At 41.4% G+C, this 14,747-nt stretch overlaps 1 protein-coding gene across 5 annotated transcripts in view; it reads right to left on the bottom strand.

The window, feature by feature from the left end:
• ZMYM4 (zinc finger MYM-type containing 4) overlaps window positions 1–14,747 on the bottom strand; it is a 61,964-nt gene that overhangs the window by 18,236 nt on the left and 28,981 nt on the right. For 3 of the 5 annotated variants that reach the window (XM_014605098.3, XM_019488109.2, XM_014605099.3), the window contains exons 7-18: window positions 14,279–14,531; window positions 10,736–10,910; window positions 10,417–10,629; window positions 9,612–9,762; window positions 5,515–5,630; window positions 5,121–5,393; window positions 4,559–4,709; window positions 4,142–4,314; window positions 3,357–3,519; window positions 1,743–1,883; window positions 1,151–1,188; window positions 50–194 (exon numbers count right to left, since the gene is read on the bottom strand). In XM_014605098.3, coding sequence (XP_014460584.2) covers window positions 50–194; window positions 1,151–1,188; window positions 1,743–1,883; window positions 3,357–3,519; window positions 4,142–4,314; window positions 4,559–4,709; window positions 5,121–5,393; window positions 5,515–5,630; window positions 9,612–9,762; window positions 10,417–10,629; window positions 10,736–10,910; window positions 14,279–14,531 — 1,992 coding nt within the window. The remainder of the gene's footprint in view (window positions 1–49; window positions 195–1,150; window positions 1,189–1,742; window positions 1,884–3,356; window positions 3,520–4,141; window positions 4,315–4,558; window positions 4,710–5,120; window positions 5,394–5,514; window positions 5,631–9,611; window positions 9,763–10,416; window positions 10,630–10,735; window positions 10,911–14,278; window positions 14,532–14,747) is intronic. The other 2 variants (XM_014605100.3, XM_059729603.1) reach the window with 2 other exon arrangements.

The raw sequence follows: 14,747 nt of genomic DNA, 5'->3' as shown, positions 1-14,747 counted from the left end.
TACAGGCTTTTTTTTTTTTTTTTAGATAAAGTGATAATCTGATACATACCTGTCTGGCATTCCTTGTTTTGTGTATGAGGTTTGCAAGAGGTGGCCTTGGTCTGTGTGATAGGCTTACACAACAATGCTTTGTTTTTTAAAAGCCTGGGAGGTTGTGATGGTGGCAGTTTCAGGGCATCTGTTTGTGTACTAGCCTGGTTTTAAAACAGAAAAGAACATTGAAAAAGATGAGTATCTGTTATTAATGGCTAAGGCTGTATGAAAAGAAACTTCTTGCAATGTAAGTTAATTACAGATGTCATTTAAAAATGAGAAATTAGTAAAAAAACAAAACAAAACAAAACAAAAAAAAATACTCCTTACTATTGGAGTGTGATTGCCACAAAAATTATTGCAAAAATGGAATTTGGGATCATTTTGCTCTTTGAGTGCCTTCACATCCATCATCTGAAACTGGTTAAATTCAGCTAACTTATACAATTAAGTATAGAGTACTTTTGATCTTGTCAACAATGCAGAGAACAAACAAAAACAGAGCATGTGAATCTATACTTAAAATACTGTTTCCTAAATTCTGATTTTGGAGTCTACTGCTAACAAAAATTAAGAACCAAGAAGACCGAGTTAGTTTTGCGATTACCACATTAAAGTCACAGTGCTGGCAGTCAGAAATATCCAGTAAACTGAGCAAACTGATGCAAAGTCACTGAGAAGGAATAAATATAAAAGCAGAACACTGGAATTTTTAGAATCAGTTTTTCTGAAAGCAGACTGATTAACTGTGCTCCTAAATTTTCTGCATACAAGGCTGAATATTTTTCTCTGTGATCTGTTCTTATAATACGCCCAGATTACAATACAAGCTCCACTATGGGGAAGCATGTATTTATACTTGTGTCCATAAAGCAAAATGCAGCTCAGAACATCAAATCAGTAGTCTACTAGTACATGTAGGAAGAAAGACTTGTGTGCAGAAAAATCCTAGACCTCTGTGAAGGCACATATTTTACATCTTGATTACTGTCAGAAAAGGGCAGTTCAGATACAAGCTGCAAAAGAACTACATATAAAATATTCAATGTCTTAATAGTTTGGTGTGTCTTTGATGTTGTCTGAGCAAAGCAGAGAGGGACTGTCTTGTAAAACTTACATCTCCAATGATCTTTGCTGTTACAGTAGGGACTGCACCTGTCAGTTAGAACAATATAAGATTAGTTCCTGTATTTTTAACAGGGAGGACCCTAAGCTGTTGATGTCAAAGGAATAGGATGTAGCCGTGTTGGTCTAAGGACATCTTCAGCTGAGGAAGCGTCTAAGGATGCTTCCTCAGCCTGACAAAGGGTGTTTGTACCCGAAAGCTTGCAAAGAAGAATTTTTCCAAATATTTTGGTTGGTCTAATAAAAGATATCAGATATACCCAAAGAACCTTGCCTGCCTAAGGTCAAGAGAATAAATTCCCATTGAGCCTGAGTCTTTGTTGACTTTTTTTTTTTTTTTTTTTTAATTTTGCACAGTCACTTATGATACAAGCATGTAAAACCTGGCCATTTTGATTTAGCAGCTTTTTGCATAGCCGCAAAAGCAGGCACAACATGCGGGGAAATGGAGATGGAGACTTACTGTCTTCAACTAGAGCAGGCTTTAATGCTGTATCTCAGGTTGGTGAGAAAGCAAAATAAAGGTCCAAGGTAAAAAAAAAAAAGATGTAAAGCCTCTGGAATTGCATATTTAGCTGTCCTACCTTGTAATACATTGTTAGAGTTAACCGTGGGCTGAGCAGCAGGGGTACTTGCAAGGGACACCACGTTTGCTATAACAGGAGTCGAATCCTTTCTTACTGAAGGAGGGGCTGCTGCAGCTGTTGGTGGCGTGGAAAGGTTTGCTGGTTGGAATGAATGGAAGAAAATAAAGTAGTGTAAGCAATAGCACTACAAGAAACAAGATGGATGTATCCGTTAGACCTGCTACAAGCACAAGACCCACTCCCCCAACCACACACTCCCTTAGAGAAGGTTTATGTTGGTATCAAACTGTGCTTAGTTTTTGATCAAAAAGATGCCTTCTTTAGCTGCCATAACCAAATCAGAGTAGCTATGACCCAGTCAGTGAGAGTCCATCAAAGCAAATCATCCCAGCATGAAAAGGACTTTGTTTCTACTATTATCTGAATTTACAACAGTCAAATGGTAGGGTAGATTTGCACCTTACAGACTAACATCAGAGATGCATATGCTTTCGTAAGCAGCAGCTTGCTTCATCTGATGCCGAGACGGGACAGCAGCTGAATTTTTAAAGCACAACATTTACAGCAGTGCTATGGACCCACTAAGAAAAGACCCCTAATGTGGTGGAGAAACTAAGCAAGGCATACAGTTAATTTTAGAGTGGTCTTACGAAGCCCTTCTAGAGCCAACAGCTGTTAGGTCTTTTCTGCTCGTAAGCACCACATCTTTACCACAATCTAAAGTAATTTTCAGACTCCCTCCGTGTTCTTAACAGCCCCTGTCACTATACTAGATTCTTGGAGCCTGACTTTCAGAGGTTCTGTGCATCTGCTGCCCATCTGCCTCTGTACTCTCAACTTTTAGTACAAATTGATGTCTTTTCCATGTAGATACACTGAACAGTCACACGTATGCAGACAGTGTTTAGTTATGACCTATAAGTACTGTATAAATCAACTAGACATTAAAATGATACTCTTGGCCTGGGACAAAGCTTCCACTGATCTCAAAGAGAGACTTGCAGGAGGATCAAAGAAGAATATGGTCAGAATGCATATTGTAAAACTGTAGTCGATATTCTGTATTATGTGTTAGGTACCTTAACACTGAAGTTGCACTCACTCAGTGGGATAGTATACCCTTCTTTAGGGTCACTGCTATTTCTGCCCTTTTGTTTCTTTGTGACTTTCTGTGCTTATCCCAACTGCATTTAATTCTTAGAGACTCACAGTTCCTCTTCTCACTGGCTTTGCTCCCACCCTCCTTCCCATTCCTCCGGCTAAAATAATCAGCGATGTATGTATCTACAGCTTAGATTTAACAAGGATACTCAATAAGGTTGAAATATGGCTCTAAAAGCGCCAGTATGTCTACAGGCTTGAAAGACAAACAGCTGGGATTATATGCAGTTCACATTTGTCTTCTCAGTCAGAAAGTTTACTAACTTACCTTTAAAAAATGCTAAGATTCTATTAAATCTGTTTGTCCTATATATTCTACAGCAAGCAAGCTATGAGCCTACCACTTCTGCAATAGATGTTACTAAATATCCTAATGAAAAGTTCACTGGACTGAGGTTTTCCCAAATGATCATACCACCAATATGCAAACTAAAAGGAAAGATGACTCACATCCTATTTTACCTGTGTTGTTCTGGGGAGGGGGTTCAGACACAGTTTGCTGATTACAGAACATCAGAATACAAAGCAGATTGCAAAAATGTTTGATCTCCCCTTGCCATTTCATGGACTCGCTGAGTTTACCTTGCCTCTTACAACCATCACACTTGGCCATCTACAAAAAGCAGAGGGGGCAAAAATTAAACGCTCATATATAAGGACAACTGAGAGCACATATTTGTGATCCCATTCCCATATAGCTCTGAATAAAGCAGTTAGCTTCCACAAAGCAATTTATATAAGAATACATCATTTACTGGCACCAGCCCAAAACAGCCAAATAAATCAGAACTTCATACTGTGCTCTCCTGTAAGGCCTTATGTGTAACACTGGCATTCAGAAGATGTAGGAGCACTTATACAAAAGGCTGGGCACCTAACCCCCCACCCTTTTTTATGTCTTTGGAAATTTCCCTTGTAAAGCCTAGGAGCTGCTACTTTAAACAGCAGACAGGATTTTAGAGTGATGGAGAAATACAAAATAGGGAATTGTATGTCTCCCCAAGCTGGACACTGAACAAGCAGCACTGAAGAATCAAATAACCTAATTATGGCAAAAAGTCAACTCACAGAATATTACAGACTTTTGCTCTTTTAGACACCTTCCACAGCTAAATAAGATCTTTAGAGGAAACAGTTCCACGGTAAAGAGCTCATAAGTATCTTGGCCTTAAGAGACTGTTCCCCCAACTATGGCATTTAAATTTCAGGGACAGCGATGCGCAGCCATAGCTTACCTGATAAAACAAAACCGTAAATTTAGACATGCATTCTTCTGAGCAAAACTCCTCCATCTTCCCACCAAAGTGATTCTGGACCAGTTTGGGGGAAGCCTGTAAACAGTAACTGCACATTTTACAGTGGTTTCCCCAGCGTTTAGCCAAGTCATGTTTATAAAGCAGTTTACAACCTAAAAAACCAAAGGAAGAACAAAAAATAGGCATTTATTTTTTATTAAAACTTAGCTGTCTTTGAACATCTATGTCTTGAGCTTATTCATGACTACACTCTTGACATGAACAAGTTAACAGAAAGCATGGACAAAGCCCTATTTGAGAGATGAGATTTCTTTCAGCATCACCTCTATTATTCTGATTTTATAGCATACATTTTCCAATTTGATTTACCTAATGCACAGCCCTGCCTTTTCTTACCTTCACTACAGAATGCCTTGTCTATGCCTGAGAATCGCACTGTCTCTTTGACAATTTTCTCAATTTTGCAGTATTCACACATTGCCATTACACTGGTTCTCTTCTTATACTCATCGCAGCAGGTCTTCCCACAAAACTGAAACATTTTACCCTACAGTGAAGAAAAATGATTCAATTACACCAAACTTTGTTTTGTTTTCAGTCTCCCTCTCTCTCTCTTAACTATTTAAAATCACTAATTGACAATACTGGACAGTTATCCCCTCCATTTATTTTAAGAACAAGTATAATTTCAACAGCAGCAGAATGTTTCCATAGAAGAAGAATCCACCAACATGTTTTGTTCCTGAGCTGGAGAGATTGTTTCTACGTGCAAGAGGGAATGCTGCCTAGATAGCAATTTTGTTGGCAGTTCTGCCATACATCAAAATTATACTTAAAATCCCACAAGAGCCTGCCAAAGCCAGACACCAGACAACTATCACTGGATTCTTGTACCAAGTTATGGTTTTGTGTTTTTCCCTATCCAGAGATCCATATGCAGAGCCCTAACTTTTATTACCTTGTAGTCAAGCAATTCAGGTTTGGTTGCAAACAGTCGGTTACAGTGCTGACACTTGAGTTTCACAACAGTGCGGGCAAAAGTAACTTGCTGGGACTGAGCAGCGAGCCTCTGTAGACCAGCTGCAGCTGAGCTGCTCATGGAGCTGGGGGAGACAGTCGAGGTAGTGCCACCTGCCGATACCGTTGCCCCCGAAGGAATGCTTACAATGATTTGACCCTGAGACAAGGGCACCACAGAGGAATTCATTCCTGCAGGCTTGTTGAACAAATTCTGTGGAGAAGCAATTGAGGAAGAAATCACATTTTGCAACAGGAAAACCCATCTCTCTGATTTATGTCAATATTTTGCCATTCTATTAACTGAACTTAGCAAAAAAGTTTAGACACAGTACCTGAAAAGCTACTACGCAGCTGTAGCTGCAAAAATTGCGTATGCTCCCATCTGACATAGCCAAGTGATACTGAGGGATTGCTGAAGTTTTGCAGCTGTTACACTGAACTTGGACACCTGATTGAAAAATATTGGGAAATATGCAATAGTGAATAAAGAAAAAAAAGCATTATAAATATTGTTTTCTGTACATACAAAAACACAGGAAGGACTCTGAATAAGAGGACAGATTTGTAACAGAGTAGGAACAATTTTCCATAGAAGAAGAAACTGGAGTGAGAGTGGACTGAGTGCACTAGTGGGATGCAGATATAAGCCCTGTAATAATTGTGTTTTGTGCTTGTTGAACACTGACGTAATCCTCACAACATCCTTAAAAAGGTTAGCAAGTATTTGCCCATTTTACAAGAACAAGTGGGGGGCAGAGAAGCTAGGTAACTGCCTAAGGGTCACAAGTGAAATAGGTGTCAGCTTTGAGCTTAAAATGCAAGAGTTTGGGGAACACTCCTGGTCTGAGACCACCCCTGCCATTTGTAATATGTTAAAATTGACCCTTTAAAACAAAAAAAGAAACACAGAAGTTGCTGCTTAAATAAAAATACTTTTGAATGGTGTGGAAGAAACTAGATGAACTGCGACAAGCATCAGATTACTGGTATCAATACATCTACTCATTTCACCGAACATACGTACTTCATAAAAATATAATTATTAATACTGTGGTACTAGAACAGTCTGCATAAAATGTGATACTGTATATTCTCCAGTAAGAGCAGATAGTTAATTAGCTAAGAATCTTAATTGAAACAGACACTGTCACTCAAGCATTAGTACCAGAACAAAACATTTGCTTGAGTTAGGATAGGGATAGCAGAAGGAGACCAACAATTTCCACAATCACAAAACTGACAGTCATCTAGACAGAGAAGACAACTCCTGTGTTTAAAAAACGAAGACCAGTGAACAATGTCACATGCAGGGTGGCATTCTGTTCCCTTCAGTCTGCCTCAGCATCTAGATTTGGTCTACATGGCATTTTTTCATCACTCAAGTCCCCCCCCAAATCACTTATACAAAGGCTGGTATTCTATTGTACATGTCCTACGCACCTGGACAGCAACTACATAATCACATCAACTGAGCATGAATAGTAGCAGCTGGTGCTCATGTGTGCGCCCCTAATGCCATATAGCAGTTGTGGATACAAAGAAGAGTTGGGCAGAACTCATGACTACCAGACTTAGCCTCAGGACAGGGAAAAGCCACTGTGTGCCCATCTGATCTCCACCCCCATATCTCAGTGGTTACATCATTCATTAGGGATGCTGGTGGTCTACAGTTCTAGGTCCTCCTCACCTAAAGATTATGGACAGGTGTTACATGTCGCTGAGGAAAAATGCCTTTTCCTGGCACAAAGAGCTAGCATTTGTGGTGGAAGAAGAACCACTTCCCTGCTTTAGGAAGTTTTCTAGCATCACCCGCAACACCTGCACATTTACTGCACATTTATGCAGTAACAGACCCTAGGACTCCCAGGCTAGGGGTAGACGTTACACATAAACCGGTGTAAGTGATCCAAAACTGGTTTAAACCTGCAACAGAACAGAAGTTCAGGGCATGAAACTGGTTTAAGATGAACCTAGCTGGACACAGTATCAGACTTAACTGATTTAGGTCAAACCAGTTAATGGAACTTCTGTCCCATATCCCTTCCTGATTCAAGTTAACTCACAGTCCCCCAGTAGCCCAGAATGCTTTGCAGCCCCGGGCTATGCTGTCTGCTCCATTGGAGCAGGGCTGGCCCCTCCTTCACAGAGCTAAGGCACTAAAGCCTCTGCTCCCAGGCAGTACCTGTCAGCCCGGTGGGATGAAGGGGGACAACAAGAAAATGGAACGCCGACCCCCCTAGCTCCCAGTCTGTACAGGATAAGGGAAAGGAAAGCCCCAGCAGTGGGGGCTTTTTGCTCCGGAGCAGCTAGGTGAGCAAGGCTGGCTTAGCCCCTTTCCCTCTCCAGCCCCTAGCCTGGGGGGTGAGAGGGGGAAGGAGGAACCACACCAACCTGGCCCTGGCCCTGGCCCCTGCAGCTGGGGTCTGCCTGGTACAGAGGGAATGTCCCTACCAGGGTCTTTCTGCTCCCATGCAGCCCAGCTCATTGGGCTGAGCTAGCTTCCTCCCCAGCCCCCCACCTCCAAGAGTGGAGATGGGGTAGGGGAAGAACGCACCAGGCCCAGCCCGTCACCACCCCCAACTCCCCCGCCACGGTCTGCCCATTGTGGGTAGGAGGAGCGGGGAAACCCCCAATGGGGGCTGTTCATCCCCCTACAGCCTGGCTTGCCAGGCTGGGATCACCTCAGCCCTGTCCCCTCTCCAACTCCTGCCCGTTGGGGGGGGGGGGGGGGGGTTTAACACACCAGCCCAGCTAGGCACTGGGCCCCCCAGCTGGGGTTTGCCTGGTGTGAGGGAAGCCCTCACAGAAGGGAAGCCCTCACTAGGGGCTTTTCGCACCTCTGCAGCCTGACTGCCATGGGTTCAGGCCCACCCCCGCCCCAGGCCCCCCACCTGTGAGAGGCAATGCGGGGGGAGGGCACCAGCCCCCTCAGATGGGATCTGCCTGAGACAGGCCGGTGAAAGGCCCCACCAGGGGCTTTTTGTAACCCTGCAGCCCAGTGACCCAGCCTGGGATCAGCTCAGACTTGTCCCCTCCCCGGGAGGGGGTGCAGCTCATCCCCACCTGGCTCACTGGGCTGCAGGGTTATGAAAAGCCCCTGGTGGGGGCTTTCACCACCCTGCCCTATCCCGGGCAGACCCCAGCTGGGTGCATTCCCCTCTCTGCCCCCCAGCCTCTCACAGGGCTGAGCTGATCCAACCCCAGCCCAGCTAACTGGGCTACAGGGGAGCTAAATCCTCAGTAGGGACTTTCCCCAACACTGAGCAGACCCTGGCTGGGATGGGCAGTGCCAGGCTCCTTGTGTGCATTCCCAAAACCACCTCTCACAGGTGTGGGGAGGAAGCAGGGATGAGCCAATTGGAGCCCTGCTACCCAAGCTGCACAGGGTGAAAAGCCCCCAGTTGGGGTCTTTCCCTTATGCCAGGCAGATCCCAGGTGGGGGGGGGCCAGAGCCAGGTACTGTGTTCCCTGTCCCTATTCCCCTCTCAGGGGCAGGGGCTGGGGAGAGATTTTCTGCTGGCTTGCTTCTCCCTGTGGCTGACAGCAGGGTGATGGGGGAAATAGCGTGTGTCCAGCAGCCAATCAGCCCTGAGCTGCCACTGGGCTTGGCTCAACAGCCTTAGGCAGCTGACCATGAAGGGGTGGTGTGTGTGTGTGTCCCCAGGCTCCTGGCCTGGGCCAGTGCGGGCTACTGCCTGTCTTGACCACCCAAACACTGAATGTCAATTCAGTTTGTTACTGGTTCAAGCTACTCGGCTTAGAAAAACCTGAGAAGATTGGATCTTGGGCTTTTTGAATTTCTGTACTTAGCCCCAGTATTTCACAGTCTCCTGCTCTGAGTGGCTAGCTTCCTGGTACACTTTTTAGAAGTAAATTGTCAGGGCACTCAGTGCTGTTGCCCCCTTCCAAGTCCAAACTGGGGGACCAGACATGGGGTAGCAGTGTCCAGGACCCAGGGATTGCTCTCTGGCCAACCCCACTGATTAGCTGATCTGCAAGATTTGGCAGGGCATGGGGTGCAGTGTCCCAGCTACAGGGCCAGCACAGCTCTAGCTCAGTTGACTGGAAAAGTTGTCCCCTGCTCAGTGTTCAACCTCTCTCTCCACAACAATAGCCTTCCAGGTGCATAGGGTTACGTATATTTTAGAGGTATAAGCTTGATAGTTTATAAGTGCCTATGCATGTGCACACACATACAACAGAAGAGGTAGCGAACTAAATGTTGGCAAAAAACTTTAGTTTTTCTTGGTGAAATACATTAGTGTTATTCAAAAATCTAACATCTGTAGTCATACTAATTGTGTATACTCCGGAAAAAGAACGTTACTTTTGGTTCAATCTTATTAGCCAATTTTTTAAACCTTGCTTTCAATCAAGATAAACAACTAGGTGGAATTATGCAGATAAAACAAAAGGCAAAGGAAGTTACCTGCAGAAGTAACCATTTTAACTCTGTATGCTGATAAGCAGTTAACTGAACAAAACAGCTCAGTTTTTCCTAAGTTATTTGTGCTCTCTATCATCTCAGCTGAAGATCTCAAGGACTTGCACAGTGCACAGGGAGTAATTTTTGCTGACTTCTGTGGAAAGAATAAAATAGGTCATTTATCTAGAACTTTACATTTTTTATTATGCAAATTAACCCACCTTGTAGAGAAAATGTGTATGAAAATGAAAGCCAGTCTGTCTGAATTAAGATTTCTCAAGAAATTACAGTAGTATTTAGAGTATAAATTCCTCTATCATTGCAATTTTGTCCTCAGGCTTTTTGGTTATATCCAAATGATCTCTCACATTATTACTAAGACAGGTGTGTTTAAATATTTCCAGTTTTGGCACTAGGATGTCTCACTCCTGGTATAACACAAATCATAATTCCACATATCCAGCAGGGTATCTATCAATGCCTAGAACACTTTACTAACATTTACTGTTAAAATAATGCTGAGGTTGATAAGCAACATCTCCATTTTACAGATGGAGGCAAAGAGAAATCACATGGCGTGCCCAGAAAGAGTCAGTAGAAGAGACGAGAATAAACCATTTCTACCTCCCTTCTTCAAATATTAGGTCACTTTATGCAAGCAGCGTAAAGGCAAATATCCTAAGCAAACCTAGGAAGAACTGAAGCCTGCCATTAACAACCTCTATTCTTTATATATGAAAATCTATCCTTATGAATTCAGATAAGCTTTCAATCCATGGCATATCTGACATAAGTATCAAAAAAGTACCTGTTTGTATGCCGTGACACATGTTGAACTACAGAACTTTTTTGACTGGCCTTCTATTTGAAGCATGTGGCACTGGCCAGAGCCACTGTAACAGTAGCCCCCACAGTTCTCGCAGCAGTTCATAGTCAAATTATTAGCAGAACGGAACTTCGAGAAGCAGGCGTCGCTGCAGAGCTTGTGTACAACATTCTGGTAATTCACTTCATGTCTAATCTGAAAAAAACCCCCAAGTAATACAGAATTTGGTGTCAGAGGCATTTAAACTGTTCTGATTTGCTGGAAGTTCAAATAAAAAAGCAGAAGACGGCTCATAAATTACCACTGCATTCTTCTGGCACATGCTGCACTTGGTTGAAATGCTGTTAGTGTGAATAGTAACAACAGGTTTTCTTTTCAGTTCATATGTAGAGAGACACGACTGGCTGCAGAAATCCTTACTGGAGTTTGTATTGTCGAACTGGGCAGTGATTACATCCTTTGGATTTAAAATGTCTCTATAATAATGGAAACAAAGAATACATTTCAGCTTGATATCACCTTCATATCAGCCTGCCACAGACAAACCACATTCTTTAGAATGAAGATAATTGATTTAAACTGAAGTTTTCTCTGTGCTGATTTAAATGAATCTCTTCAGGCATTTTTGGAGGGCAGGGGGAGGGGTAAGGCAACAATAGTTTTTAGTTATTTTCCAAAAGAAAGGTCAACTCTTATTGATTGGTAATCTTTCAAATAGTGTAAACACTGTATTTAGTTGCAAACCAGTAAGTTTTGCACTTCTCTTTGCTATGCAGGAGGATACAATTTATCTATACATACTTACCTAAGTAACTAGATAGTTTAATATACATTTATTCAGATTCTTAATTTTTACATATTATATTAGAATATGGTAACATCTTTATTTTATAGGAAAATGAATATTTTACTTGTTATCTGTGTTAAGATGCATTCAGATTAGAACGGAATTAAAATGCATAAAAATGTTAACTGTTTATATTAGATATGTAAAAGTACTTTAAAAAGTGCTACATGTAAGAAAGCAGCAAAAGTTCTGCAAAACTTATTTTCCACTGAAACTTAACAGTTTTAATAAATATGTAATTAGTAAATTAAACATTCATAGATTCATAGATGTTAGGGTTGGAAGGGACCTCAATAGATCATCGAGTCCGACCCCCTGCATAGGCAGGAAAGAGTGCTGGGTCTAGATGACCCCAGCTAGATACTCATCTAACCTCCTCTTGAAGATCCCCAGGGTAGGGGAGAGCACCACCTCCCTTGGGAGCCCGTTCCATTGTTTCTGGTCACTTTGTTCTAACAATTTTAAGAGGAGACCTCTCTCCAATATTTTGTTTTCTTCCTCCAATCCATGATTTAAAATGAATTGTCCTGGTATTACAACTTCCAATCAACTGGCCTGCCAACTGTCAACAAACTAGACATTGAATTGAATTAGTTAGACTAAAACGAACAAATTTTCTCTCTGCACCTCCGCAAGAAGCTACTCCTCTAAGAAGGCATTTCTATACTTCAGCTGTACTTTCAGGAATTTAATCCATGACTTCCACCACCTCTGAGGATAAATTTTCTTTAACATTTTGGTAAAATAAGACAAATATCAACTTTATTTTTTTTATTTAAATGATTTTGAGTATAATAAAGTTTAGGGTGTAATGTAGGCTGATATAATTTTAAATTTTCAGAAGGCAGGTTTATACTTAATATAAATAAAGGATTCATTAATTTTATCCAGCCTGTCTGGAAGAGAAAACGTGTGGTGATAAGAAAGTCTTTCACACCTTTGTGGGCTTACTTTAGATAGACCAGTCTTTTTCAGCCATAATTCCAAGAGTGTCTAACCCAGCAAAATACAACAAAATGGCCTTCCTGGTTTAAAATCTTATTTTCAAGGATGGATGTGTGTGTGTGTGTGACTTACTTTAAAGATCATCCAAAGTTACATGCTTTATAAATTAACATAGAGTAACAACTAAACAAACTGTAATTCTGCTTTTAAATTCAGTAAAGGGAAGAGAGATATAAGCTATTCACGATGAATTTCAGAATGCAGAATGCCTGGATTAAAATTTGAAGGAGTTCTTTTAACAAGATCTACATTGATCAGAGGGGAAGAAAAAACCTACAAAAAGAATGCAACTCCATCACCCCATGTCAGCTTGACCACTGCTGTTCCAATTCTTCCTCCGTTGTCCTCTTCTGCTGCTCTACTCGAGAGAGTTACTTGCTGGATTTAACAGACTAGCTAGCCTTTCTTTTCTTCCCCTTCCTATCTGTTCCTGTACACACTGGACCTATTTTGACTAAATTGCCTTCAAGTTTCCTAGAGAACAATCTTTTATCACAACGTTTTTGTTGGAAGGATACATGCAGTAGAAGTTTAAAACAGCACCACATATCTTACAGAGAACTAATTCTTTACCCATAAGTGCAGAACGCAGATAAGACAACTGGACATTGCTATGTGGGATTTTACAGTGATGTATCAAATACTTAAAATAATAAATTGCCGATTTCATTTTTATGTTAAGATGACCTTGTAAATCTGAAGGTAACAAATCTGTTGCTGGCATCAGAAAGTCATTTAAAAACAAAGGTGCACTCATTTTTCAAAATGACTTCCATAACGAAAAACATAACTATGAAGAATTCCCCTTGATACGCAAATCCTGCCACAATTCAGCTGAGAAGTTATTAATTTGTCTCAAGTTACAGTATATTGATATTGATGGTAGTTTGAACAGTGATTCCCAAAATCTCTCTTAGGTTAGCTTGGAAATCGTTTTTTGTCACAACACCGCTTATAACAATTAAAACCGGTTCTAGAGCAGGAGAGAAATCCTGGCTCAAAATTTTAACAGGACTGTAAAACAGAGGCTTACTTTCTTATCCAGGGGAGGTTTTTTCCAATTATGCTTATAAGGGAAAGTTGATTTTTCCATACTGGGCAGAGGAAGCAAGCATATGAAACTTGAGACCTGTTATGCCCCACGTCAAAATAAATGTTTTGTGTTCAATAATGCCATTGCTTTTCGGTTTAGCAGAGATTAACAAATATTACATAATGATAACAAAGTCTCGTGGAATGGAGAGCCTATACTCTTTGTGAAGTCTGATGACTAGATCGGAATACTTCAATTTTTAGTGAATCTCACAAAATCTGATCCAAACATTCAACTACTAAAATTTGACATTAAACTTATTAAAGCCAAAGAATTTTTTTTAAGATGAAAGGATCACATTAAATGTGTTCCAAAAACTTATACAAAGTGCGTAAGATTATGTAAGACTGCATTATCTGAAGTGGGGGGGGTGGGAACTCAGTACGTCTTCAGGCATACATTTCTATTGCAGTTAATTTTCAATGCAAATAAAAATGTATGAATTTCTGGGTGAGAGGTCAAAAAGCATACCATATTTTCTCACATACAACACCCCCTCAAATATTATATACATCTTGTTTTTGAAAGGCAGAATAAAAAAAGATATTTCCTTATAGTAAGTAACTAAGTAGCAGTGGCTAGGGAGCAAAGCCTGCTCTGTGTTCTGTTTCCTGTGGATGGCTGAAGATTTTACTTTCACTTTTCTGCTGGTAAGCAGCAGAAACTGCTCTTACTGTATTTCTCACAAAAATGTGCACTCCAATTTCCAGCAGTTTTTGGAAATGTATTGTAAGCGAGAAAACTATGTTAGACAGAAAAGGTTTAAAAGCATATATAGCTGCATAATACAGTCCTTGTCCAGTGACAGGAAAGTGAGCTCACACTACCATTTGCAGACAGTTCAGTCAACAGATAAAGAATATTAGTGGGTACAGCAAGAAACTAAAATGCTGCCCTACTTTGAGCAACTTGAGCAGGTTTTCTTGGTAGAAGCTGGTGGGCGAGAAGCTGGAACAGTGTATCCAGTGAGGCACAGTGTGGAGCAGAAGAGCTGAGTCGAGCCTTTCCTCTGGTATGCCGTTTGCCCCTTCTGGAGGATTTTTTTACAGCCAGAACAGGAAACCCGGATGGCCGTGGTTGGAACTGAAGGAAGCATTTTATTTACACCAGAGGATGACACAGCAGGCTGGAAACCTGATGTCAGCTGTGGAGCTAGAAAAACAAGAAAAATTATATACTACCAGCTAAAATGCACTGAGTTAACGTCTTCCCTGAAGTGAGACTTTAGGACTGCATAAGCTATGCAAATGTATGTGGCTTGTGCTGGCCTTCTGCATGGCAGCAAGTTTCACCCATTGCTAAAATTAAATCTGCCCTAGCAGATTAAGTTCTTGATTCTGAAGTATTTTGTAATCTCCAACCACAGAT

This window comes from Alligator mississippiensis, chromosome 6 (genome assembly GCF_030867095.1).
Source record: "Alligator mississippiensis isolate rAllMis1 chromosome 6, rAllMis1, whole genome shotgun sequence".
NCBI classification, from domain to species: Eukaryota; Metazoa; Chordata; order Crocodylia; family Alligatoridae; genus Alligator; species Alligator mississippiensis.
The sequence above is the reverse complement of the archived record's forward strand: the minus strand, read 5'-3'. Positions and strand labels throughout refer to the sequence as shown.